Source organism: Seriola lalandi, unplaced genomic scaffold (assembly GCF_002814215.2).
Source record: "Seriola lalandi dorsalis isolate HSWRI2012SDOR001 ecotype SW California unplaced genomic scaffold, Sedor1 jcf7180002054369, whole genome shotgun sequence".
Lineage (NCBI taxonomy): Eukaryota > Metazoa > Chordata > Actinopteri > Carangiformes > Carangidae > Seriola > Seriola lalandi.
The window spans coordinates 34,853-60,989 of NW_019524922.1; the positions used below are offsets into that span (position 1 = coordinate 34,853).

General features: G+C 42.4%; 1 protein-coding gene and 1 long non-coding RNA gene across 6 annotated transcripts; both read right to left on the reverse strand.

Moving 5' to 3' along the window:
• Window positions 1-513: 513 nt before the first annotated feature.
• epc2 (enhancer of polycomb 2) lies at window positions 514-11,285 on the reverse strand. Of its 2 annotated transcripts, none has more exons than XM_023408609.2 (14): window positions 10,980-11,285; window positions 8,476-8,635; window positions 8,028-8,173; window positions 7,679-7,885; window positions 7,456-7,604; window positions 7,104-7,233; window positions 6,135-6,338; window positions 5,883-5,966; window positions 5,082-5,215; window positions 2,840-3,159; window positions 2,130-2,260; window positions 1,806-1,962; window positions 1,317-1,560; window positions 514-1,105 (listed from the first exon to the last, which is right to left on the reverse strand). In XM_023408609.2, exons 1-14 carry the CDS (start codon window positions 11,130-11,132, stop codon window positions 1,036-1,038), a joined length of 2,289 nt encoding a protein of 762 aa, XP_023264377.1. In that variant the 5' UTR covers window positions 11,133-11,285; the 3' UTR covers window positions 514-1,035. The 2 variants fall into 2 exon arrangements, with proteins under 2 accessions (XP_023264377.1, XP_023264376.1); XM_023408608.2 differs by having other exon boundaries at window positions 2,130-2,263.
• Window positions 11,286-13,397: 2,112 nt separating this feature from the next.
• Window positions 13,398-26,131, reverse strand: LOC111656770 (uncharacterized). 4 transcript variants are annotated; one of them, XR_015437401.1, is made up of 13 exons: window positions 25,793-26,131; window positions 25,435-25,520; window positions 24,771-24,920; window positions 22,436-22,567; window positions 21,616-21,850; window positions 21,050-21,129; window positions 19,120-19,223; window positions 18,568-18,598; window positions 15,446-15,914; window positions 15,185-15,345; window positions 14,863-15,102; window positions 14,433-14,776; window positions 13,398-14,240 (listed from the first exon to the last, which is right to left on the reverse strand). It is a non-coding gene; the product is annotated as an uncharacterized LOC111656770 (long non-coding RNA). The 4 variants fall into 4 exon arrangements; XR_002760896.2 differs by having other exon boundaries at window positions 15,446-15,839; window positions 25,435-26,131; XR_002760895.2 differs by having other exon boundaries at window positions 25,435-26,131.
• Between the last annotated feature and the right edge of the window lie 6 nt (window positions 26,132-26,137).

The window sequence follows — 26,137 nt, forward strand, 5'->3', positions numbered from 1 at the left end:
GGGACATGAAGTCCTTCTTCAGCTGAGTTAAAGAGACAATCACATAAATAAAATAAAACGGTTACAAATAACGATCCTGAATTCAGAACTTCAAGTACCAAAGTAAAAGACATCGTTATACATCATGTTTATATGATTGAATAATTATTGATGCTGATCAATAGTTTCATCTTTGCCTGTGATAACGTCATTTATTGATACTTTGATAACTGGGACCAGCACAGTGACTGTTCTCAGACACGTTGTTGTTTCTATTTACAGACTGAAGAAACAAACAGTCTCAGTCCGTCACTGTCTTTTATTGAAGCGCAGAGTGAACAGGAAGTGAACTGCCGACTGTCACTTCTTCTTGTCTCCATGGAAACTGCTCCAGAAGAAAACCAACAGAAAAGAATGAAACATGTCGGAGCTTCAGTTCAAACTCTTCTGATCAGCGTCTGTCTGACTCTGACCCCCCCGCCCCCCGCACACACATTTCATGATATAAAAACTCTGTTACAGCTGCAGATCATCGTCTCTTTACAAGATGCATATTTTTATTGAATGAGGGTTTCAGTGATCAGAAGGCAGAGAGGAACAAACACGTAAAAGTAAAAACTAACGGTTCACAAATATTTCATCTGTGACACCAAATCAATGTTTTCAATCTTTGGGAAAAAACAACAGTTAAAAGAAATACAAAATGTAAACATAAGAAATAAATAACCAATCAGAGCCAAGATACAGACTCATCATGGACCAATCAGAGTGGAGATACAGGACATATTGTGGACCAATCAGAGTTGATTCTGGAGTCACATGATGAAAGCTGCTTCAGAAACTAAAGTGATGAAACAAAATCTATATTACATGAGACATTTACAAACTGTACAACAATTATTACAATAATAACAATTATAATAGTAATAATATCAACACTCAGTAAAAGTTCTGATTCTACTCAGACGCCATCTTCTTCTTCTGTTCTGGAGGTCACGGCGTGTCACATTCACCGGTCAGACACTGAGGAGGAGCAGGGGCTGATGGGATATGATGTTATGTGACCTCCATGGGCAGTGTGGTCTCTGACAGTCCGTTCACACGTCTCTCCGGCTCGTTCGAGTCTCTGTGACAACAAAAACAGATGTCATCACTCATGACATCACTTCCTCCACTGAACACAGATCAAACCGACAGCATCAGAGTTTTATGTCAGTACGTTTCAGATCAGGTCTCAAACTAGAACCAGTCCGACTGATCCAGAATAACATGTTGTCCAGACTAAGACCTGGTCTGAACCACAGACTGTAAATTTACCTGGACAGGTATATATTTACCTGGCGGTGGAGACTTTGGGCACTCGGTCAAGGCTGGCAGCGACGGTGGCGAGCTTTAAGGCAGACGTTGGGGGGGCGGAGGGTCGAGCAGTGTGGGGGTGGGCAGGGGAGACGGCCCCCACCTGGCTCCTCTGGTTGGGGAGGGACTGAGGGGAGGAGGAGGAGGAGGAGGAGGGTAATGACCCTCGAGCTGAAGGCCCCAACCTGCTGAGAGAGGGGGAGGAGTACGGTGGCCTGGAGGGACCTGAGGAGGAGGAGGAGTCTAATATGATTAAAGATGCAATACAAGCACATTGTTGTAAATAAAGTTTTATTTGGACGATGATAAAAACACAATGAACCGATCTGTAAACGACGTTAGACGATTTAATTCAACTTATTTATGTTTAATTATTTATTTATTATCGTCCACGTCGATTCTCTATGTTGCAGTTTGTGTGGTCAGTTACGTCCTCCTCAGCTGAGGCTCTGACAGGTGACGCAGCTCACCTGTAGAGTGAACTCCGTTGACACTGGTCTTGTAGGATTTGATCTCACTGTTGACGTGACCGTGAGGAGGGGGAGGAGCGCTGATCACAGCCGAGGCTGCAAACTGAGCACTGGCCGAGTCCAGAGTCTTCGAACTGGACTCACCTGACCGGGTGGACTAGACATCAGACCGGGACAAACGGGGACAGAACAGGACAGGTTGAGGACCAGACAGCACAAACAGAAACAACAAAGACCGAGTTAAGAAATGCTGGGCTGCGATTGGTCAGCAAGTTCTAACATGAAAACACACGGCAGTTACGTCTGTGTGTGTGTGTGTTTTACCTGTGCTCTGTGCAGCACTGTGTGTCTGTATGAAGCAGCGTTGTTCTGTAGCTGCAGCTGTTCCAGCTGTTGTTTCTGCATCTGGACCAGCTGCTGTTGATGACTGTTGTACTGCTCCTCTGTGATGCCCCCTGCTGGTTCACACACAAACACAAACACACAAACACACACACACACACACACACACACACACACACACACACACACACACAGTAAAGATGAATCACAGCGAATGGAGTGATGAGGCCTTCCTCCAATTAAATAGCTCAAAAACCAGGGTTACCATAGTGACTGACTGTAGGAGGGACAGTCATAGAAGTCATAGATCAACCCTGTTGATCAGAATAAATCTTTCCTTTTAATTCGATGTGAATCCTTATCTGCTTAATGATGAAAATGATGTTAGTTTATCTTTAATGAATCTGTCCTAATGTTTTGGATGGTTGCCTGGTAACCTGAGCACGACAGACAAAAAACATCTGGGCCGGACTGTAAAGGTAACAGGTTTCCCACTGATCCCCCTCAGAGCCATCTTTAATTAGCAGGTTCTTCACAAGACCAGGTCAATATTGAACTGCAAGACCCCCCCTTCACTCTTAGCTCAAAGCCCCTCCCCCTCAGACTGTAGTTTCAGAGGAATAAAAACTCCTTCATCACGTCTGCAGTCACCTGCACATCAACTGTTGTTTCACAGTGTCGCTGTGACTCACCTGACACAGGGTTAGGGTCAGGTGACAGACGACAGGTAAGTCTGTTGTCGTCCAGTGTGAACCCTGTGGTCCTGCCCTCCCTCTGGTCCTGAACCGGTCTGGGTCTAAAGCAGAACCTCCTCAGGTTCTGGATATTGTTCAGGACTTCAGTCAGGGAAGGGAGGGGGGTTCCTGAAGACAGGGAAGGTTTCCAGTCCAGGGTTACTTCGTGATCCCGGTGGACACAGGTACCGGTTCTGGTCCTGAAGACCGGATGTGCTAAAGAGTCCAGCTGCTTCAGTACTGGATCCAAAGCTGAGGAGGCTCTGTCCAGGATGATCCTGATCAGAGAGACGAGGACGAGAGTTATTGATGGAAAAAAAAAAAAAAAAAAATTAAAATTGATTGCAAATTCCATCCACTACTGAACGACACTCATCAGTCCCTCCAGAAAGTCCTTATCGCAAAAATGAACGCAGATTCAACCAATCCTCGTAAGTTCTGCACGACCTTGGATTTTTGTCTAATCACCACAACTTTTTTTGCAAATTTGACCAATCATCAAAGTTTCCATCCAGTTGAACCAATCACATCAGTCCCGGATCAAAACCTTGATGATGTCCCCAAACTCACTTCCTTGTTTGTGGTGTTGAAGCATGTTGTGAAGCTGCAGACGTGTATGACATGAACATCTCACATTCACCAACAAACATCCCTGTTAAAGACGTGTGAAGACATTTAATGTTTTACATTAAGGGGTTAAATAGTTCTGTAGCGCTGCAACACTGTGGTGGAGCCACAGGTGTAGAGCTGGAGCCACCTGAATGACGCTCCGCTACTTTTATTCTCCAGAGGAAATAAATTATCTACAGTCACATGATCACGTTGATGTTTATCTACATTTGTAAGAAGCTGAAGATCCGATCGTCACCGAGTCTGTCATGGAAAGAGCTGATAAAAACTAATGATCAGACATTTAAGGTGTATTGATTGATTTCCGAATGTCAATCACACATCAAGTAACACTCAAGAAATAACTCCACCTTTAAAGATGGCAGTAGCTGCCGGCGGCCTCGGAGCTGCTCAGTGAATTCAATGGGGGTGGGTGTGTGGGGGTCACTGCATTATAAATTGATGAAGTGATTCTAAAGATCAGCTCTACCTGTGATTCAGACATAGCAGAGGAGCAGAATCTGGGTCACCACCTTCACTCACCTGGATTTATTCTCACTGGAACCAGTTGCCTTCAATTTTTAATGAATTATACAAAAAAAGATAGAGAATATTTTAGAAATTAGATTTTTTCCCGCAGTTTCATCGCAAAAAAAAACATCTGAAAACGTTTCAACTTTCATTGCAATTTTTAAGAAAAGCTGTGGTAAAATCAGCTATTTTAGCCGCAGCGATCCAAAAACAGCTGTGAAATCCTGGAGGGACTGATGAAGGTTACATTTCTGCATTTTCTCAAACTGGTTGGGCTACAGTCAAAATTCTTTCATCTTTCTGATCTCTGGAATCTTCTACATCTTTGCTCTGATGGTCTTTATAACTTGAAACTTTTAAATGTGTGTCATTAAGATCAATTTTACACAAACAAATCAAAATTGGCTGATGTTATTATAAACAAATTCTGTGCACGTCTGTGAACTTTAGCTTTGCTACAGTCTTGGGATATTCTGCCTCTAGGGGGCGCTACAATGTGAAAAGTTTATATCTCAGATTCAGCTGCATGGATTCATTTGGAAGTCAGTTTGATCTCAGGTCATGACTCAGTCCAGGTATAAAGTTTGTTAATGATTGATTAAAGTGCATGTGACTTATTACAGAAAATATAAGATGTATCAATAATTCATAATTATTTTCCAAACTTACATATAATAAATCACCTGTACATTCTATAGAGTTGATGTTTTCATCACATCCACTGAATGATGAAACTTTGCTTCACTGTAACCTATGGTCAGTTCAGAAGTCAGTCACTCTATATTTACAAATATGTTAACTCAAAGAACATCTATAATCGCCACAAATCTTCAGTCAAATGATGCAAAAAGTGACACACACGTTCAGTAGATGGTCGATAACGTGTTCAGATCAGAAACGGTGAGTAATGTGTAATGTAGATATGGTATTGAAATGGTCGCCAGCTGCTTGGACCCGATGATTAATGAATTGATGAATGATGACTTTATCTGCCACACAGAGCTCCGCCCTCCTCCAGGTACACTAACAAAGACTAAAGGTGGTCAGGTGTGATGTTTACCTGCCCCCTCGTCCTATCCTGCGGCGGCTCAGTCCCGTCCAATGAGGCGGCAGAGACAGTTCAGTCAGAGAGTGACGGAGACGCAGAGGGAGGAGCTCCGGATGGTCGTCTCCACCTGTCTGCTCCGTAAAGGGCTTCAGAAACAAACACACATCATGAGGTCATAAAAACATCTGATTCATGAGACATTCTTTCAGAGGACACGTGAGCCTGTGTCCACATGGACATGAGGTAGGTTCATTGATCAGGTTCAGTGTGGACCCCGTCTGTAGTGATATGTTCTACAGGTGATCTGAGGTTCAAGTGAGGCTGCAGCTGTCTGACACTTAAGGTGTGTTTCTACAGTCAGTGTTCAGGTTAAACTGAAAACAATAAAACCTGTATAAAACCCTGAGAACACCTGGACAGGTTCTTGCCTGTGTCACACGCCTGTCTGTATCCTGCTCCTATGTCTTTGTGACTTAAAAGAAAGAAAATTTCATCTTAGTTTAGACTTGTCTTTAGAGTCATGATCTGTAAACCAGTCACATGTTCTGTCTGACAGGTGTGCAGCAGGAGTCCAGTCCAGGACAGGTCCACATGTTCTTCACACCTTCAGTCTGAATCATTAAAGAGCCTCAGCTTTAATCTGAGCAGGTTCACATCAGTATAGTCAGAAGTGTGTGGGAGGTTTAGAGCTCAGAGGAAACTAAAGAACATGTGGAACTGTCCAAATACTTCTGGACTGTGTGCACGTTCTAATAACAGCTGTTGATAGAAGACCCAGCGATTATCCAGATTTGGAGGTAATGACAGACTCACAGAGAGATATTGACATCCAGCTTTCCTCCTGAAGACAAAGACTCCGTCAGGATTGTTCTCCTCATCAGGAGAAGACGGAGGAGACTGAGGACACAACAACAATATGAGTCACAGTTAGTCACATCTGGGCCATGTCAGTGTGAGAGAGTCACATCTGGACCATGTCAGTGTTAGCGTCACATTTGGGTCGTGTCAGCGTTAGAGTCACATCTGGACTCAGTGTCCTTCACTACAACATGATGTGATACTGACCAGCGGTGGCGGTGGACAGTCGTCCTCTCCTGAGCTGTGGAAGTCGTACTGTTTGATGTCAGCCATGTTGACGGTGTAGGGACCGGGGGGTCGACCGGGGCGTCTCTGTGGAGGATATAATCTGTCCCGTCTGATGTTCTTCTTCTTTGGTCTGAGCAGGTCGAAGGGAAGCTCCTCTCTGATGGACTCCTGCTTCTTCTGCATCTGAGAGAAGAACAGACACTGATAATAAACTGAATGGATCGATGATGAGGAGGCTGAGCCTTCCTCACATTAACACATGAAACCAACTGAAATGTCACATCATGGTTTCATCCTGTGAGCTCTGACTGGATCCTTAACAAGCTCTTTTTCTTCTTCTTCTGTGGTTAAATGAGAATCAGCTCCACACAGAGGAAAGCAGAATAAGGTTCAAACATTTGGATGAAAACACTGAAAATAAAGATCTGGTCTTTTTTACTGTTGGAAACAAACGATGAAAAACTGACGTTGACTAAAGAAAAACAGAAAAAAAGTAAAACTTTTTATTAGAACCTTCAGAGAAGAAACTTGAACCACCTCCTCAGTAAACCAGTGTATGAATTCTTGTTATGTTGTGTGGTCACAGTGACCTTTGACCACCACCAGTCCTGAAGAGTCCAGTCCATGTCACTGGACTGCCAGGACCTTAAAACCTCAGGTCTCATCTCTTTCCTGTCTGACTGAAAACACATTGTGCTCAGGTCGCTCAGGTGAGCAGGTAACAGGTGGTTCATTTAGGAAGGTGTGGTCATCGTCCTCTGATTGGTTGATGATTTTCACAGATTAGATCTGAAGGTGACAAACTTTGAACTCTACAGAGTTCATGACAGGTTGGTTCAAATTATTATAAACATTTTGTTTGATAGAGAAACACACACACACACACACACACACACACACACACACACACACACACACACACACACACACACACACAGGTGTTTATACCTTGATCTTGATGTCTGTCTTGTGTCTGCTGCTGTTGCTCAGAGTGACTGGACTGCTGTACACGGGTTTCTCCACAAGAGGGAGTGAGACCTCTCTGAGGACATCTCCACTGAAGTCTCCTGTCTGATACCTGAACACAGGAAACGCATCATCACCACTCATTCAGCCCAAAACAACCTTCATTTAGACTGTCACGGCCAATCAGAGAAGACCCAGGTCTTCAGGTCTGAGGTCACATCTGATGTAACCAGGTACTACACAAAGCCTTTCCCTCCTCTTCCCTCTCGCCTCTTCCTCCAGGGTGAGGTGCAGCAGCTCTCTCTTGGACTACTCCCTCCTCTCCCCTTCTCACCTCTTCTCCACCACCTCCAGGGTGAGGTGCAGCAGCTCTCTCTTGGACTTCTCCCTCCTCTTGATCATCTCCAGGATGGTGACGGTGCGGCTGAACTCTCTCCTTAGTCTCAGCATCTTCTCGTACGATGCCTCGTCGTTCTTCCGGTTCTGAGGAAGAAGAAACATCTGTTCGTAAACTGTTCGTCTGCGTCTCTGTAACTGGAGGAGACATGTGGACTTACCTTCCTGGTCTGCATCTTCTCCGTCCTCCGTCTGAAGGCCACGTAGGCATCGTTGTTGGTGGATCCGTCCCTCTTCTCCTGTTTGATGTGAGCGATCAGAGACGGACCCCGACAATTCTTCCTCTTCCTCACCCAGTAGTCGTACACCGACTTCAGCAGGTAGTCATCCTCGTTCAGCAGCAACTTCGCCTCCGCCAGAGAGACCAACTGAAACCAGAACCAGAGGGGTCAGCTGAGAACCGCTCAAGAGGAGATTCTGGGTCCAGTATAGAGACCTGGTTCTGAAATAAAATACTGAACACACCCCCAGCAGTTTCACACTGACCATCACCATGTTCAGGTGTGTTACCTGGTGTGTGCTGGCCTTCTCCAGTCGGTCCACCATGGTCTCAAACTGCAGAGGTCTTATCTCCATCTTTCTGTTCAGTCTGTTGAGCAGCGTCTCGTCCTCTGAGTCCATGTCGTAGTCCGGCTGCTCCAAGTCCAGACCCAGAGCTACAGGACCAGAGTACACAGTGCTGATGTTAGTATACAGAGTAACGGTGTAGTACACACAGTACTGGTGTTAGTAATACAGTACTGATATCTGTGTTGAACAGATTTTTTCTCAGACTGTGAGGCTGAAGAAGTGAAGAGGCGTAGCGCAGGTCAGGTATAGTACAGGTGTAGTACAGTATGCAATACAGGTGTAGGTCAGGTGTCAAGCAGATGTAGTACAGCTGTAGTACAGGATGAAATACAGGTGTAGTACAGGTGTAGGTCAGTGTGCAGTACAGATGTAGTACAGCAGTACTTACGCTGTATGTGGATGAGCTGTTTGGGAACTTTGACCTCTCCCTTGTACAGGCGGTCGTAGTAGGTGGTGTTACTCTCTGCTTCAGGTACAGGGATCACCATGTTCTCCTTCTTCTCCCTGAACACCTGCTGGGCCGAGATCGCCCTCTGCAGGTGGTGTTCCTGAAACAACCAGACACACATATCAACACCTGTACAGACCAACGAAGAAGACAACCCAGACCTCTGTCCTATTCATCATCAGTGTCATCATGTACAGAGGTAAGAAGTCATCAGTGATTCATCTGTATTTATCAGTAACGTTAAATCTGATCAGATCTTCATATAAGTGACAATAATAAACAAACTATGTGTTTAACTAACAACACTAATCATTGTGTTGTTGCTCAAACATTCACAGTGAAGCTGAAACAGTGTGTGAACCTCAGGAGGAGTCAGGCCGGGAGTCAGTGAGTGAATCCAGTCTGGAGGTTTTGACGTTTAGAGACTTATAGAGAAACATCTGAAGCCTCACAACAAAAATCTCAGACACTGAGGATGAAGAGATGTCAAAGCTGAAGATTTAAAGAAATCACTGGAGCTGGTTCACATCCCTGGTCCTCATGGAGTCCTGCTGTCATGGAGCCCATAGAGGAAGCTGCTTCATCACTTTAACTGAAACTGTTTGATGGACTGAAGAGACTGAGGGTGAACTGTAGAAGAACATCAGCTCTGTGTGTGGAGTAAACCTCCTCCCACAAGTGGAGCAGGATCTTGGTCTCTGCTGCCTCTGGACCTGGACCAGATCAAGATCATCAGTTTATCCAGGTCTCTTCAGGATCATGTCAGGGTGTCTGTCCACCTTCTGAAGCTCAGGACAAGACAATGACCCTAAACATTAAAGAAAATCCACTTTCTGGAGTGGTCCCGTCAGACCCAGACCTGAACCCAGTAGAGATAATGTTACTGAGCTCAGAGAGATAACCTGTCTGACTGAAGCAGCTCTGTAACAACGGTCCAGACCTCGTCCTGAACACTGAGCAGGTCTGATCAGCAGCTACTGAAGACCTGGGTTCAGGTTCAACTAGGTTTTAAGGTTCGCCTCCTCTTTCCACCAGAGCTGAAAGAGAGATTATAACTGTCTGACATCAGAGACACTGAGTCAGTCCTGATGAAGAACAGATCAGACTAATGATCAGTTAAAACCAGGTGATTCAGACGTTGTGAGGGTTTCTAACTTCTGTTCTACAGAGTTCTCCTGCTGTTTAAAAACCTCTGACACTAACCTGTTAAATTCATCATCTCTTTTTCCAGATAGAATAACCTAGCCTGTACAGAGTCTGGATTTATCTGTCAGGTATCTGCCAGCTGATTCGCTGCTGGAGAATAGTTTCATAGCACCACAGTTCTCACAGTGAATAATATGAGCTCCTAAAACCTTCAGTGTTCTACAGGCTTTGACCATATAAAACCTACACTCAGCACATCATATGATTCAAATCAGTCCTGGTGACACCCTGTCAATATGTAATCATTTTCGTGTGTTGACAAAAAGAAAAAAAATGCAGAGCTGAAAGGATTAGTCGATTAATCAACTAGCAGAAAAATATTTGTCTATATTTTGATAATTTATTATTCGTTTTAGTCGTTATTAAGAACAGTGAAGCAGTGACAGATGTTCTCTGAACTCTTCCTCACTTCATCACTGTGAACATGGGTTTGACTTTTGGACAGTTCGACTGCGATGATTTAAACAATTAATCTAACAAACAGCTGGCAGATTAATCAATAATGAAAATCATCCTCACTTGCAGCCCTAATGCAATAATGTGGACTTTATGACATCATGTGTTACCACTGTTTTAGGAAGCTGTCATTCTGTAGTGATTGTTGTTTGTGAGGTTTCTGTTCAGGTGGATGTTCACCTGAAGACGACCTGCTATGTCACTGTGTGGACTAACGCTCATTTCCTGTATGTATACATATATAGATTTGTATATGTATATATATTGCTCTGATGATCTGGTCTGTTTCTACTCCGCTCTGTAATCCTAACTGATGATGCTGCAGTTGATAAAGTCTTTTTAAATCACAGAGCTCACAATCGGATGGCAGCAGAGAGGTCAAAAGTCAGGACAGCACCAGTGTGCAGGGGACGGGTCTCATAACTGTCCGCGGTGTCACGGGACAGTTCACGGGCTCATGTTTACGTTTCTACCGGCAGAGACTGACGTTAATGTAGCAGTGGTTAGCTAGCATCAAGCAGGGACACTTCACAGTCTGCGTCGCCCGTTGTCATGACTACTACGTGAAACTTCGTCAGTCACAGAAAGCGTCCAAGCCTGATTGGCGCTACGCTAATAGCGTACACTGTACGTCAAGCCTACGTAACCTGCGTATATTCATGCGTGTGGCCCTCTCTTCATACACGGCGTACGGACAGAACTCTACGTAAACACGTCGTGAATCCCACCGTGGCACAGCTAACGCTAACAGACACACAGTTTAAAATAAAACATGTCCGTACCAGCTCTTCTTCTTTCTCCATCCCGGTGGGCATCTGCGGGACGGCCCGGTTAATGGACACGCAGTCGGTCAGGTCCGGCAGGTCTCTGTTGCGGTAAACCGGGAGCGGTTTGGCGGCGTCTAGCGCTCGCGCCCGGAACGAGAGTTTACTCATTGTTTGCGCCAAATCAGCGACAATCCAAAGGAGCCGTGAATCCCGCCACAAACCCGCTCCACTACCGACGTGAATCCGCTCCGGACGCGACTGTGTCGGCCGCAGTAGAGCTCATCGGTGTCCCCTGCTCCAGTAACCGGCGGGAGGACTCATCAGTGTGCGGGTTTAACGGGATGTAGGGGCCGTTTTTCCTGGCTGGTCCGCTCCCTGCGCCGCGGAAAACATGGCGGACATGTCCACACCAGCGGCAGAGCGATCCCATCAGCCACCGCGGTACTCGTCAAAAAGACACACGCGAGACGTGAAAGTGCGCGCGCAGCTACAGGAGGCAACTTTGTATCTAAAATAAGAATGTAGGGTTAATAAAGTTTTTTAAAACGTTCTAGAAGTGACAGAAAAAAATTTGCGTTAATAAACTGTGACAGAACCCTGCTGCACATTAACAACCATTACAGTTATGTGTTATAAAAAATATTCACCTGTGAAAGTTTGTATACTGACCTACACATATTATTGACTTTGTTAATCAACTCACTGTTTCCAATCATTAATATATCAATGACAAGGTACAGTTGAGCTTTATTTAATAACACTATAATCAATTACACTACAATCAAGTGATCCGCGATATACTTTTAGATATTTGAATACTATTCATAAAAACACTTATATCTGCATCAACTGAAAGCAAAATGATCTTCAATTCTACAAAGATGAAGAGGCGAGGAAGACAAACTGCGACCAACATATTTTTTATAATCAGTTATTGAGCAGGTTTTTTTCTCAATGAATCATTTTGTGTATATAATAGAAGATATTGAAAGTCTTCTTCAGTCTGACCAACAGAAAAAAAGATCAGTTTACTGTGACAGAAAACAACTAGACAATAATGTTTATAAAATGGCGGAAACCAGCTGTTATTTTCTTCCCGTATCAGTTAACTTGAGTAATTAATTGTTTCAGTTCTAATTATCTTCTCTAGTTCCACCTAAAGACAGTGAGCTTTAAATGACATTCATCCATCCAATGTAGTGAAAGTTCTCATTGGGATGAGAATGGACCGATGAGTTTCATGATTAATAAATAACTGTCAGGCTCATTAAGGTCTATCAATACCTGATATGAACTTTCTGTAGTAACTGTAATAAACTGCCACCTGTTTCAGGCTGCACAGTAAAAAAAAAAACAAAAAAAACAAACTAATTTTATGGAAAATAACTAATTTTCTAACAGTAATTTTCTGTTTTTTAAAATTGTGAACAAAAGTCTGTAAAATGACAGAAATTATCTGTGAATTAACAGCCAAACTTCTCTTTTAAGCATTATGCCAATAATAATGAATTACATTTATTTCCCATTTTTGTGAAGAAAAATTACTGTATTATTTATACAGTATTTTTTCTGCTTTCTTAAATTACATACAAATCCATGTAAAATGACAGTAATTATCTGTAAAGGTTAATGGCCATACTAACTTTATATTTAAAGATCTTCTCTGTAATTTCAGGGTGAATCTTATTAGTTTTACATTTATGTGACTTCTACATTCAAACGTTTTTTATTCTGGATGCAAATGTAGCAAACTTTTCAAACATTCAATCTTCAAACAAAAAAAGTTTGAAGTACTGGAATGTATCCCAGCATGCACTGGGAGGAAAGCAGGAAAATGGTTTATCACACAAGTCAACTCAGACTGTTGCTCCGTCCTCACTGAGCTATGAAGGATTATTTTACATCTCTACTATAATTTATACTTGTTACTAAATAAGATTTATCCACCTCTTTATGATGCAACTTGTCTTGTGACAGTGAAGTTCACCTGCACCTTCATTCACAACTGTATTCTAGTTTTAATTTGTCAGTTACAGTTGATTGTAAATTGTTGAAATTAATGCAGTTTTAATGTGAAATAAAGTTTTTATGAAGCTTTGCTTTGTTGATGGTTTTTATGGAGCGTGTCTGGTAATTTAACAGCAGCAGCAGCACAGTATAGAAATCACAACACTGAAGTTTTTCCTGAATCTGTAATTAATCAAAGACTTTCTATGTTGCTTTAATCAACAACAAACATGATAGAAATGTTTAAATGTGTCCGTCCTTCAACAGTGACAACACAGGATCTAGAGACAGATACTAGAGTTTGTGCTTTTTTAATTTCTCTTATGAACTTACCAATTTAAATAACAATGAAAACACTAATTCACCAAAGTGACTGTTAGATTCATCATGAGGCAGATGGTAAATATGAAGAAACACTCAGTACAATTTAATCACCGGTTTATTTATTAAACACCTTTTCAATGACAACAATGAAGTTGTGAATAAAACTAATGAACATGAGCTGTACTACACTGACACCTGCTTCACAATCTGAACTGTCAGTGTTCAGTTCACACTAAAGAGTGTGTGAGGTCACACATCTGTCTCTGAGGTCACAGCATCACATCTATGAAGAGTCTGGTTCTGCTCCAGGTTGCAGTTCTGGTGGGTCAGTTCCATCTGTTTCCTACTGAACACCGTTTGATGTTAAACTGGTCGATACTTTCACCTGTGAAGGTGGTGACTGTGCTAGAGCTTTACCACTACATCCCCATATAGACAATCACTTCTAAGATCAAACTTTTATGACTTACCTTACCTCTTAACCTTTTTAGACTCTTATTTTGAAAGTGTCTGTGCTTCTGTGTTTGGCAGTATAAATTGCCAATAGCCAATAATTCCCTCTTACCATGTTGAGACTTCTCTCTTCTGTCAAAATATATGTATATATATATATATATATATATATATACACACAGATATACACATATATACACACATATATATATGTGTGTGTGTGTGTGTGTGTGTGTGTGTGTGTGTGTGTGTGTGTGTGTGTGTGACGTAGCAGTAGAGCTCCAAAGAGGGCTGGGTTGGTCGTTTTGAAAACGTCTCCCCATTCATTCTGTATGGGAATTTTTACGTCGCATACGTCATTTACGTCACCATGGTTACTCGAATCGCTACGAAAAGTCAGAGCACACCATTCCCGATCGAGCCGCACTTAATGATATATTGTTTTCTCAACCGATGCCCATCCATCCACTGCACCACAGCACATGCAGTGAGCTGCAAGAATAAAAGAAAGCACACATTACAAATGAATCCTCACATACAGTAACAGCATTGTGCCCAATGGAAACTATTTACAACATTTTACCAGGGAAACAGTCAGTGTCCAGTCTTTGCACTGCACCATCCTGAATGCAATTTAAGAATATCATTGAAAGAAAAGAAAAGAGTTAATAATGATTCAGTTACCGTCTTTGTCATCTCTGAATATATAAACTTCCAGGCAGCGGCCCCCGCTCTGCCACAGCAGCTTCAGGTCACCTTCCTCTTCCTGTAGGCTCTGGTCCTGGGTACAGGTAGTCCAGGAAGAGGAGGTGGAGGAACAGAAGAGGGGAGTGGTGCTGGAGCGAGGGGAGGACCAACAGCACTTGATGAGGGGCCATGCTGTTCATCATCTGGAGGAGGAGGAGGAGGAGGCAGACCCCTGCTGGAGGGCCCAGGCTGCTCCTCCAGGACATTGAAGTTAAAGGACTGTCCTTGTCCCACCTGGACCAAGGACAGACCCTTTGCTGAAGGGAGAGTCTGGCCAGCACCTGGAACCCACAGACAAACACAGACTTTAAAATATAAATCACAGAACAGATTACAACACACCAACAGCTTTATGACAAACTCTTACCACTGAGTCCTCAATTCAATTCAAAGAGCTGGATGTTGGTCTGAGCCATCAACCTGGGGCCGACCAGCACTGCCTCTCTGATGCCACATAATCCTTGAGAATGAATGACCAGCGAGTCCTCACGGTCCCTCTGGACCACGTGGCCACCGGGTGAAGACGCAGAGCTGGTTGGAAACGGCCTCCACAAGGCGGCTAACACTGGCCCAGTTTGCAGTGCCCGAGTTCAGTCCAAGAAGACAGCTGAGAGATAATCAGAGCACAGTATGTTAATATAAATCTGATATTCATTAGAGGAAACAGTGATATCTGAAGTGAATCTCACCTCTGGAGACTCTCTTTCCCAGGACAGGAGGTGTTCTTCCCCGTCGCTGCCTTGAACTGTCACCTGGGCTGCCTCTCCTGGTCTCTGGGAGGGAAGAACTCGCTCTTCCTCCTGCTCTGTCTGGCAGGTGTTGCCAGGAGCTTGGAAGTACTTGGCACTGGCTTGAGGATAAAGGTTGTGGATTAAAAATGTATTTTATGTTTGCATGAAATGATAATACACAATATACTGAATCACAAGCTATGAGACACACGCATGTACCTGGGATGAACTGGTGAAGGTGGAAACCAGAAGGCTGACCCCGCCCTCTGTCAGTCTACCTGTCTCTGTACAGCTGCACCTGCTGGGTCCTGAATGCAGCTGAGGTGGCGCCTCTGTGTCTCCATATGTCCTGGATGCAGAGACAATCCAGCAAAGAGACGTCCAGGGTGACGTGGAGATCCTGGATGAGGAGGAGCGTCTCCTCTGCCCCATGTGTCCTCCTCCAACAGTGGAGCCTCCACTTCTCCCAGGAGATCCTCTGGATCACCTTGGCAACAGTCAGGCCGAGCATCCTGTGCTTCCCCTCCAGTGAGGACCGCTATGCCTCAATGTGCCAACAGGCTCCTCCGGGGGTCCACCTCCAAGATGTGGCGTCATCAATCTGGCCGCCATCCTGGAAAGCCAACACACCAACATTGGTAACCCAGGCAACTGTTTCAGAAGCAGCACCAACAAGCTTCTTTGTCACCTGGAGAGAGAGTGACAGAGAAAGTTTCAAATGTTAATATTAATATTTTTGTGTGAATTTAGTACACACACAGCAGTGGTGTGAAAGCAGCTGTAAGAACATAAACTCTGCCTGAATTACACCTCATCCTAGAGAAATTCCCTGTTGGAAAAGAATACTAGACCCTAACCCTCTTCCTGCAGGTGGTGGGCCCACTGTGAGACGAACCCATGTAGCCGGTTCGGGCTGGGCCCGGCCGGGTCCCATGGGCTAAGGCCCGGCCACCTGGCGCTCGCCCATGGGCCCCAACCCCAGGCCTGGCTCCAGGGCGGGGCCCCGGTATCCCTCCGGGCCGGGTACACAGATTCTTAATCGTTCTGCTCATTGGGATATTCTGAATCTTCATCTTATACTGAAATTGTTAAATTCATTCAATGACCAATGCCAGCAAGCTAGCTACTAATGGTAGCGCTAATGAAAATGGTGGTCAGCTCTATGTACTGTACATGCACACGTTCATTGCTGCCATTATCATCATTATCATTTATTGCAATATATCATTGTTATTATAATTGTTATCAATACTCATGATTATTATTTTTTAAAATTATAATTATTTTAACTATTATTGTCATTATTATATACAATCAAACAAAATGTCGTTTTATATACACTTTGTCACTTGTCTATCGTGCTTCATGGTTAAAATGTTCTGTGTCACCTTCTGTTTGTCTGTTTGTCACCAATAAAGATGCTAGCTATCCCCCCCACTTGTTATTTTGGATTCTTATGAAATTGTTAAATCCATTCATCAATGAACAATGCCAAAAAGCCAGCTGCTAATGCTAGAGCTAATTAAAATGGGGGGGGGGGGGGGGGGGGGGGGCGCAAGGCTATATACTGTACACACACACACATAGCCGCCATGTATATCATTGTTAGCATTATAATTGTAATCAATGTCATTATTTTAGAAAAGAAGCTAATCCTGATGATCAATGCTAATGCTAGCTAGCTCACCATTTTTTTTTGCAATGTATTGGTAGCTGCTAATGCTAGCAAGTTAGCCCCACCCTTCTGTTCGTCCGTTTTTTCCACCAATGAGGAAAAAAAAAAGGCTAATGCTAACAGTAGCTGCTAATGCTTGTGAGTTAGCCCCCCCACTTTTCATTTTGCAATCTTATAATGAAATTGTTAAATTCATTCAATGAAAAATTCCAGCAAGACAGCTGCTAATGCTAGAGCTAATGAAACTGGGGCAGCTCTATATACTGTACACATACATTGTCTCCATTATCATTGTAATCAGTCATTACTGTAGACAAGAAGCTAATCCTGATGATCAGTGCTAAGGCAAATGCTAGCTAGCCCACCGTTTTTTTTTTATTGGTAGCTGCTAATGCTAATGCTAGCTAGCTAGCTAGCCCCACCCCTGTTTTATTTGTCCCTGTTTTTTCACCAATAAAAGGAGGAAAAAAATGCTAATGGTAGCAAGCTAGCCCCGCCCCTCTCTGTTCCGTTTGTCCATGTTTTTTTCACCAATAAAGGGGAAAAAAACAAAAAAAAAACACAGGGGCTAGCTCGCACCCCCAGTTGCGGCCTTGCCAGAACGACTTAGCCCCCAGTTCATATTAGGCTCAAAATCATTTTGAGACTATAAAGTAATGTTTACAAATAATTCCAATATTTGTAGTTGGAAATCAAACTTTGTAAACCTGGAAAATAAAGAAGTTCAAGTTTGTGCATGTGAAAGAAAATTGTGCTTGTGGCAAAGAGATTTCTTTTTGTTCCAAGTCTGATCAGTGGTGAGGTTCAACAAAGACACAGGGGAAGAAGAAATGCTTTGTGGACGTCTGTACAGAGATAAAAAGCAGAAAACTGTAAAACCCAGTGTGCAACATTCCCAGTGTGTGACACTGACAAGTACAAATTTCCTTGTCACTTCGGTGTCACACTGTGGGAACTTTTGACCAGAGTTTTACAGTTTTCTTCTCTGTATCACGACACAGATGTTGACAAATCCATTTCTTCTTTTACAGAGTCTTTGTTCAACCTCAACACTGATTATTTGTAGAGTTTTCATTCAGACTTTAAACAAATGCAAATCTCTTCGAGACAAGCACAATTGTTTCACATACGCAAACTTGAATTTCTCACGCAGATTTATTTTACAGGTTTACAAAGGCTGATTTAAAACTACAAACATTGGACTTTTTGTGAACATCACTTTACAAGCTCAAAATCATTTTGACCCTAATTTGAGCCTGGATACATAGTTACAGTCAACAACATCTGCTAAGTAATACACATCTCTCAGCATAAAGCAGGCTATGTTAAACATTACATTTACATGGTTGTGGTTTACTATTTGTAGAGCTTTGGTCGGTGAAGTGATAAACATTTGTTACTGAGTAGTTCCTCATTACTCAATCACTACATCACAATAAGTTCCTTAACAACAAATCAGACACAGCAAGTTTCCAAACAAGTATTTTAAGTGTAATATTCAAGCCAAAAACTAATAATCACAGCCACGTTATTTTCTGATGCATTCGATATGACGACAACTTAAATGTAATAAACATAATATCATTTTAACTCATCTTAAACGTTTAACTATGATCTGAGCGGAAATGCTATTACACAAAATACAAACTGCATTTAACAGACTTACCTTTTCTGGCCTGAGGTGGAGTCTGCCATCCCTATGAAAACACAAAAGGAAAAGTAAAGACATGTCAAGCAGCTCAAGTTTTCACTATGAAATGTTTGAGGCAGTCTAAGACTTCAGAACATAGAAGATCAATCATCCATTTAAACCTCATTTAGCATATACTGTAATAAAAAGACTTAATGAATAAATCTGCACAAATGATACATGTGAAGAAGTTGTAGAAGAGATTCATATATATAACAAACAAACACATTAGTGGTGAGGCAACACAAAGACACTGGAGGAGAAAGAGCTGTGTACACATAAAAAGCACTTTTCACTTACAAGATATTTGGCTTGGTGTAGTATCTAATTAACGTATTCATAGGAAATAAAATATAAGTGAAATACTGCAACAGTCATATATAAATAGATACATATAAAGACGTTACCACAACTATGTACAAAAATGTTTTAGAATGACAAAACTCCTGCTAGGCAAGATGTGCAAAAGGTATTGATTAGGGGATGTGCAAAAGTATAGACAATATCTGTCATGTGCAGGGATCATACCTCAAGGTGTTGATATAACGTGGTTGATGACTGATGAGGCCAGATACAGAAGAAAAGGCAGGTGCTGGTCCATCATTGGTGGTGATTAGACTGGACTTCTGGTCCTGATACAGACAAACATGTGATAGGACAATTTGTTTAGATCATACAAGTTCTTTATATTCAAACATGTTAGGTCTGTTGTGTGAGTATAATAAATCATGAAGATAGATATGAATATGCAAAAATACATACAGTATGAATATTATGAAATGTAAACAAGGAAATTAAGGGTAAACAACAAGGTGTGATAAGAATTCAATGTTCACACACACAATATAACTGTAGCAGCATAGAGGGCGCTGCTCTTGATTGATGCCAGCTGGTAACCGATAATTGGTCCAGCTTTGTATAAAAGCGGCAGCCTGTCACCTTCTCCTTGTCTTGCGCTTCACCTCATTGCGTCATTTCCGGACCGGATGATTTGTTTGCCCTCTCAGAGCGGCAACTGTGGGCCGTGCTGTTGTTCTGTTTGGCGTCTTCTGTATTGGTAGGTGTTTCTCTCTCTCTCTCTGCCATTGCTGTCGTCTCTGCTGGCTAAACGCTGGTGTGGTTACAGGTGAATGCCGGTAGCCGTGCGGGTCTCGTCTCTCCCTCACTCTCCATATGCCTGTGTGAACTCTAAAAAGGTAGGCATTTTCTATTGCTGCTTCCCACAATTTCTTTAATTTTAGCTTAGCAATGCTAATTTAGTTTTTTTTTTAAATATTAGGAAATCTCATCAGCTGACGGAGTCCACCGGTGGTGTGACGTCACCACCAGCTGATTTGAGCCGCTGCTGTTTCGTCTCCTGCTTGCTTGCTTTGTCTCCTGTTCCGTGTTCACAGCTGCTTGCTGGCTTGCTCCTTTGCTGTGTTTGCTGCTGCGGGCCTCTCCATCCTCACTCAGTTCCCGGCTCGGCCTTGGTTGGTCGGCCACTCCGCTCTCTCCATCCTCACTCAGTTCCCGGCTCGGCCTTGGTTGGTCGGCCACTCCGCTCTCTCCATCCTCGCGCAGTTCCCGGCTCGGCCTTGGTTGGTCGGCCACTCCACGCTCTCCCTCTCGCTCTTACTGCTGTGCGGTGCTTGCTGCTGGGGCTGCGGGTGGCTGACAGCTGCCTTACACAGCTATTGGGTTGTGCATAGGACTGTGGCAATACAGTGTAGAGTGTTTTTTTTACAATGTTTATTTAATTTTGGGCATTTTTAGTTTAGTAGTTACCTGCCCACTCTTCTCATTTTGTATGTTTATTTTGTGATTCTTTTTGTAGTAATTTGTTATTCTTTTTCAGTTGCTGCAGGCCGGTGGTGGTGTCCTTCCCTTCTGTGTGCCGTGTCCTGGGATTTTGGGTGATTTCACATTGTGTGTGTGCTTGCCACGTGTGTTTGAGTGTCTGATTATTTTGACCTTAATATTATTTTGTATTTGCTAGACTCCCCACTCCTCTCACGAGCCCCTGCCCACACCCGTAGGCCTCAGCTCCTGAATCATATTCCCTCTTTTTTCTTGTTTTGTATGGTTGGATTTTATAGTCTTTTAGAATATTTTTGTAATAAAGTATACTTTTTGTTGTAAGTACTTGCACTCACGTCTCTTGCTTGAAGTATAACGAACCTGTGTGTCCCATTGACTGGTAATGGTAAATAATTCTTTGGGTGAAATTCCCAGGGTGGCGTTGTCAGGCAATTGAACGAGAATTTGGATTGGTGTAACCCTCTGCTTGACGCCGCGACATAACCAACAAATTGAGTAATACAAAATATGGATATACTGTCAAATACATAACCAATATAGACAGTGGTATATCCATAATTAAGAATCAGCAGTATGAACATGTATACACTGTGGGTCTGATTTAATCAGCTGTATAGACAAGTCTTACTTTTAAAGTGAATGATAGCATGTTACTCACCTAGACCCTCCTCACTGTCTGGACTCTCTGCCGTTGGTGAGACGGGTGGAGGCGGTATTGCATCTGTACTGGCTCAGATCCTGATAAAGACAGAGGTATGCTGTAATCTCCTGAGAAATGTAAAGACCTAGTGCACTTTCAATCATGGCTGATCTCCTAACAGTAATGTAAAGTGGTTACAACATGGTGAACCGATAGACGTGTATTCACTTGGTCTACTGGGTCCATACAATCTCAAGTTACAGTCATCAGTTACAAAATGAGCCTAAAGTTACTGATGTCACTAGCTGTACAACGGGGTCAGCCCTATGTTCCCACATTTCTTAGAACTTTTTTTCACAGAAACTTTTGAAAATTAGGGTTAGGGTTAGGGTTAGGGTTAGGGCTGTGGGAACATAGACACGCTCCCCTTTACGTCAGCCGAAAGCAACGGACACAATCCTAGTAACCGCTAAAACGTCTGTCCACAATGTCAATATCACCACCTGAAACGTTTGTCGGTACGGTTTGTCAGTCGTTGCACTGATTATACTTTTAGCTAAAGAGCTAACATTGATTCTACTCACCAGGCTAACAGGAAAGTTTTTCTTTTGCTTTTCTTCGCTGTTGAACGTGGTTTCTTGTCGGGAGCAGTCCTTCGGGATGCAGATGAATATTGTCTTTTAGGAGGTTCAGCCATTCCTCTGTTTGTGATGCTAACTTCAAGAGTTGCTGGAAGTTGTTCTTCAACATACAAAGCGGTATCACAACACAGGACAGGTCGGGGCTGGCTGATGCACATGCTCATTTCAGTAGATAACTCTGAAATACAACAGATGAAGGTCTTGATCATGACATCATCACTGTGGCTGCTTCACACACCGTTGATCGTGTTAATTCATTATTTGAACATTTTAAACTAAAGTTCTGGCTACATCTTATATTGCACCTTTGCAGCACAACCACCAAAGCTGACATTTAAAAGTAAAGCTACATGTTCTTTGCCCACATTGCAAACCAACTTACAGTTTTGACACTTAGTTAAAACAAAGACATTGAGCTTAACTTGACTTATATTGACACATCTGATGCATACAAAACATTTTGATTTGCTTTGACAGTATATAAATCTATGCTTGGATTATAAAATACAATCATGCTTTCCCTTATACTTGCATTCAATTTGTGATGTACAATCATTTGTATTTGCCCATTTTGCATTAAGGCCAGTAGATGTTGCACTGTTCACATGAAGCATCAAGATATAAACCCTTTGTGGAACCACTTTGCTGAGAAAGTAAAACCTCCGACGCTGTGGGACTCACATCCAGTACCAGGCAGTTGATTTCTGCAAGCAAAGAAGATACAACAGCCCAGGAAATTTTACCCACCGAGTATTTCACTTACTGACTGTGGACTGCTCACAGAACCAGGTTTCAGTTCCTTGCAGACATGTTGGTTTTTCGAGTGTCCGTATATGATGTCATGGGCCTGTCTCACCAGTCACTGTATGTTGGCAGTCTTTATGTTACGACCCAGCTAGGGGAAAAGGGAAGCAACATAAAACCAGGTGTTATTGGTAAATCAAATTTACTGATTTAATTTATTGCCTAACCAGGAGGGTAAATAATTAAACAAAAATACAAACAAGGCAACAGGATAACTGGAGTAGGGGAACAGGAGCAAAGAGCCTAACTATGCGATTCTAACCAACCCAAAAACACTAGAAGCAGCACCCCTGTTCCTAATGTGTCCAACAGTCTTTTTCTAAGGGTGTGATGCACAATCAGAATTTTAAACCTAGCCCAGTCCCCAACAATCACTACCAGCATCTTAAACCAAATCACAAATGTTCACAAAGGAGGTACAGAGATGAGCTGCCTATCATGTCAGCCGCCACTAATGATGTGCGGGCTGGGCTCTTAAACTCTCTTCCTCTGATGCTGAAACTGCAGCAGCTGTGGTGAGGACTGACAGGATCGTTGCTGCACCAATAGGAGGAGCCGTGGAGTTGGAGGCTCCTCCTCTCTCCTCCGACAGGGACAAGTAATCCATCAGTTAGTGTTAACGTGCCTGAGCTTTGTGCAGCAACAGGCTGTAATAACAAGAACAGCTGTAGAAAGTCTTTGCTCTGCACGGCCGCCTACACCGGCTACCTGACCGCAGCAGGCTCCTGGATACACAGTACGAAGTCGCTGCTAACAAAGTTAGCATTCATAATTCAAGGTAGACTTTATATCTTAGTGTTAAAATAATCTTAGTAACTAGTTGCATACATGTCCACATTTGGTAAATATCACATATATGAGGAGAAACCTTGTAATATTAGCTGAAGTTACTGTGTCTAAGCTAACTGTGTGGTGTAACCACTTGTATTAAAACCATAGACCGAGGGAAAACATGTTATAACGCGTTTTAAAATGATTTCTGCAAAGCAAAGGGGACGTTACCGAACTTAGTGTTAACAGAGACAGCGGGTTGTCAATGTCGGTAAGTCACGGTCACTTAACGATCCCGTAATTACAGTGAACTGTCGTGTCTGGACGTGCTGTTAAAGAGCAGAGCAGCGGACGTGTGTGTTGTGTTTGTTCATGTTAAGTTTGGTTCAGTGTTATTTGGCTAGTTTTCAGCTCTAGTTCATTTCATTATTGATGACAGGAGTCAAAACATCTGTTGGAATGTGTCCACACATGAAGGTCTTCTCTTCCCAAACATAGACACAGTGTCTTATATGATAATATAGTATTTTTTAATGTAACACTTGTGGCCATAACATTGTTCAGTCTGATCAGCTGTGCTCTTCCTTGTTCCCTACACCCTCACTGTCTTATTACACTCTCTGCCCCAGGTCAGACATACAATCACATGACCTTTGGACTCCACTGCAGCTGTAACACATTGTCAATAGTTTAAAACATTAGAGTTCATATTTCACAGTCCTCAGCCATTATAGTTAATATCAGTGTGCTGTTCCAACAGCATCACTTATTTAGAGGGAGATTGTTACTGGAGCAAATAAATATTAACTGTCTCACACATTAGGACTCATGATGAATAATGATTATACTTGTTACGAAAGATTCTGTTGCACTGTTGATTCAACTACTTATTTTTTATTAAGCAAACTTACATATGACAGTGAAATTCAGCTTTAACTTCATCCACAACTATTTCTTGATTTTAAATAGTTAGTTGATTGTAAATTGTACACTACAGTATTTAATTAATCCATTTATTATTCTTTTATACGTTTCCAGTGTTGTAAATTGCTTAAATTAATGTAGTTTATAATGCTTAATAAAGTTATTTATGAAGCTCTTGCTTTAACTTTGTTGATGGTTTTTATAGAACACATCTGGTATGAATTTTCACAATAGTAACACGTACAGCATTGTGTGGCTGTTTCTATGTTAGCTTTAATCAACAACATAAATACTAGAAATATTTAAATGTTGTCTGACAACACTGACAATGGATCAAAAAACATGCTGATGTTAACTGGTAAATACTTTCACCTGTGGAGGTGGTGACAGTGCTAGAGATGATCCATCACTTAATCACAGTTTAATATTTATAAATCCTGATCTTAAAAGTGTTGCTACCATCACCTGTCAACAACAGCAGAAATGAAGTTGCAGGTAAGAAACTGAACCTGTGAATACTGAAGACAGAATAATAAACTAACTCATCAGCAGTTAGTCTGTCATTTCCTCAGAGGAAGATGAACTGGGAGGTTTTCTACCTTCATCATCATCACAGCACATAAGAGAACTAAGGATGTCCATGCAGTCTCCCTTCTCCACAGCCAGATGAATGGAAACTAATGGGCTGCTCTGTACATGAGCTCCTCCTTCTGTTGGCACAGATCACTCAGTTTTCACAGTGTGGAAACCTTTCAAATGACAATAAAAGACAAACACTTGAGTCAAAATGTGGTGGATCACAGTTGATCACAAATATCGATCAGCTGTCAGGATAGGTGCATGAATGTCTACTTCAGTTGAGGACTCGTTTGAGTATTAAATGAACAATCTTCTATATGACAAATATTTGTCTACACATTTAGCATATGTCACGTTATCTCAACTTGATCAAGACATCTTGATGTACAATGTATTAACTGACATTAACGCTGCGCATTACACTAACGCAGATCACTTAAACTGGGTCACGTGGAGAAACACAAACCAAACGTCGTTAGATTAACGTTGATTAAATTCACCTTTTTATTGGGCTTTGACTGAACACCTCCACCTGGCTAACCTAGGTTGACACAGGTTATCAACTAACGCTAACACTAGCTGGCTAGCTTGGTTAGCAAGGTGCATCTTCACCTGAACCGTGATATTAACAGGGATGCTAATTTTGGCTAGCAAAGAAACAAGCTTAAAACAAAATGAACTTACCGGGAAAAACTGAACCGCCGACTCATCTGAGTCTTTGAGAACAAACATTTTCAGGCAAACAGCATGTTGGAGCTAACTTTGATGAACTGAAAACACAGTGACAAGTCAAATGTCCGACACATCGCTCTGACGTCATATCCGGATTAACAGGCAGGTAGCGGTAGCCACGCCCTAAAGCCACTCTGCTTTAATGTCTATTTTCCTTTAAATAGGACCATAATTAAAAGAAAATGAACATCATATTGTATTGAAGAACACTTCAAACCAGAGATTCAGACCATAAACACATAAAGAATCAAATTTGAAAAACCGTGTTGAGTGGGAGAGCTGCTGCTGGGTGTCTGCAGTAATAACTCACCTTATTGTTTGTAGCTCCGGTTAGCTAGCGGAGCTGTGTGTCCACAGCATGACAGCAGACATCGCTGAAGTTGTAATAAACATCAGATATTCTGAAGCGACAAAAACACAACACTCTTATGTACAAGTTAATTTGTCGGTCCGAGACACACACACTGAGCAAGGGAGAGAGAGAAGCCAGAGCTAACTGCTAAGCTAAAGTAACAATCAGTTCTAAACAGCATGTAAACAAATGCTGAATCAGTGAAACTCGCTATAAGCAGCAGAGAGCTGTGGGTGCTGGAGCAGAACTGCTCAATTTAAATGTACAGCAGGTAGTTAGTCACTGTAATGAAGAAAACAACAA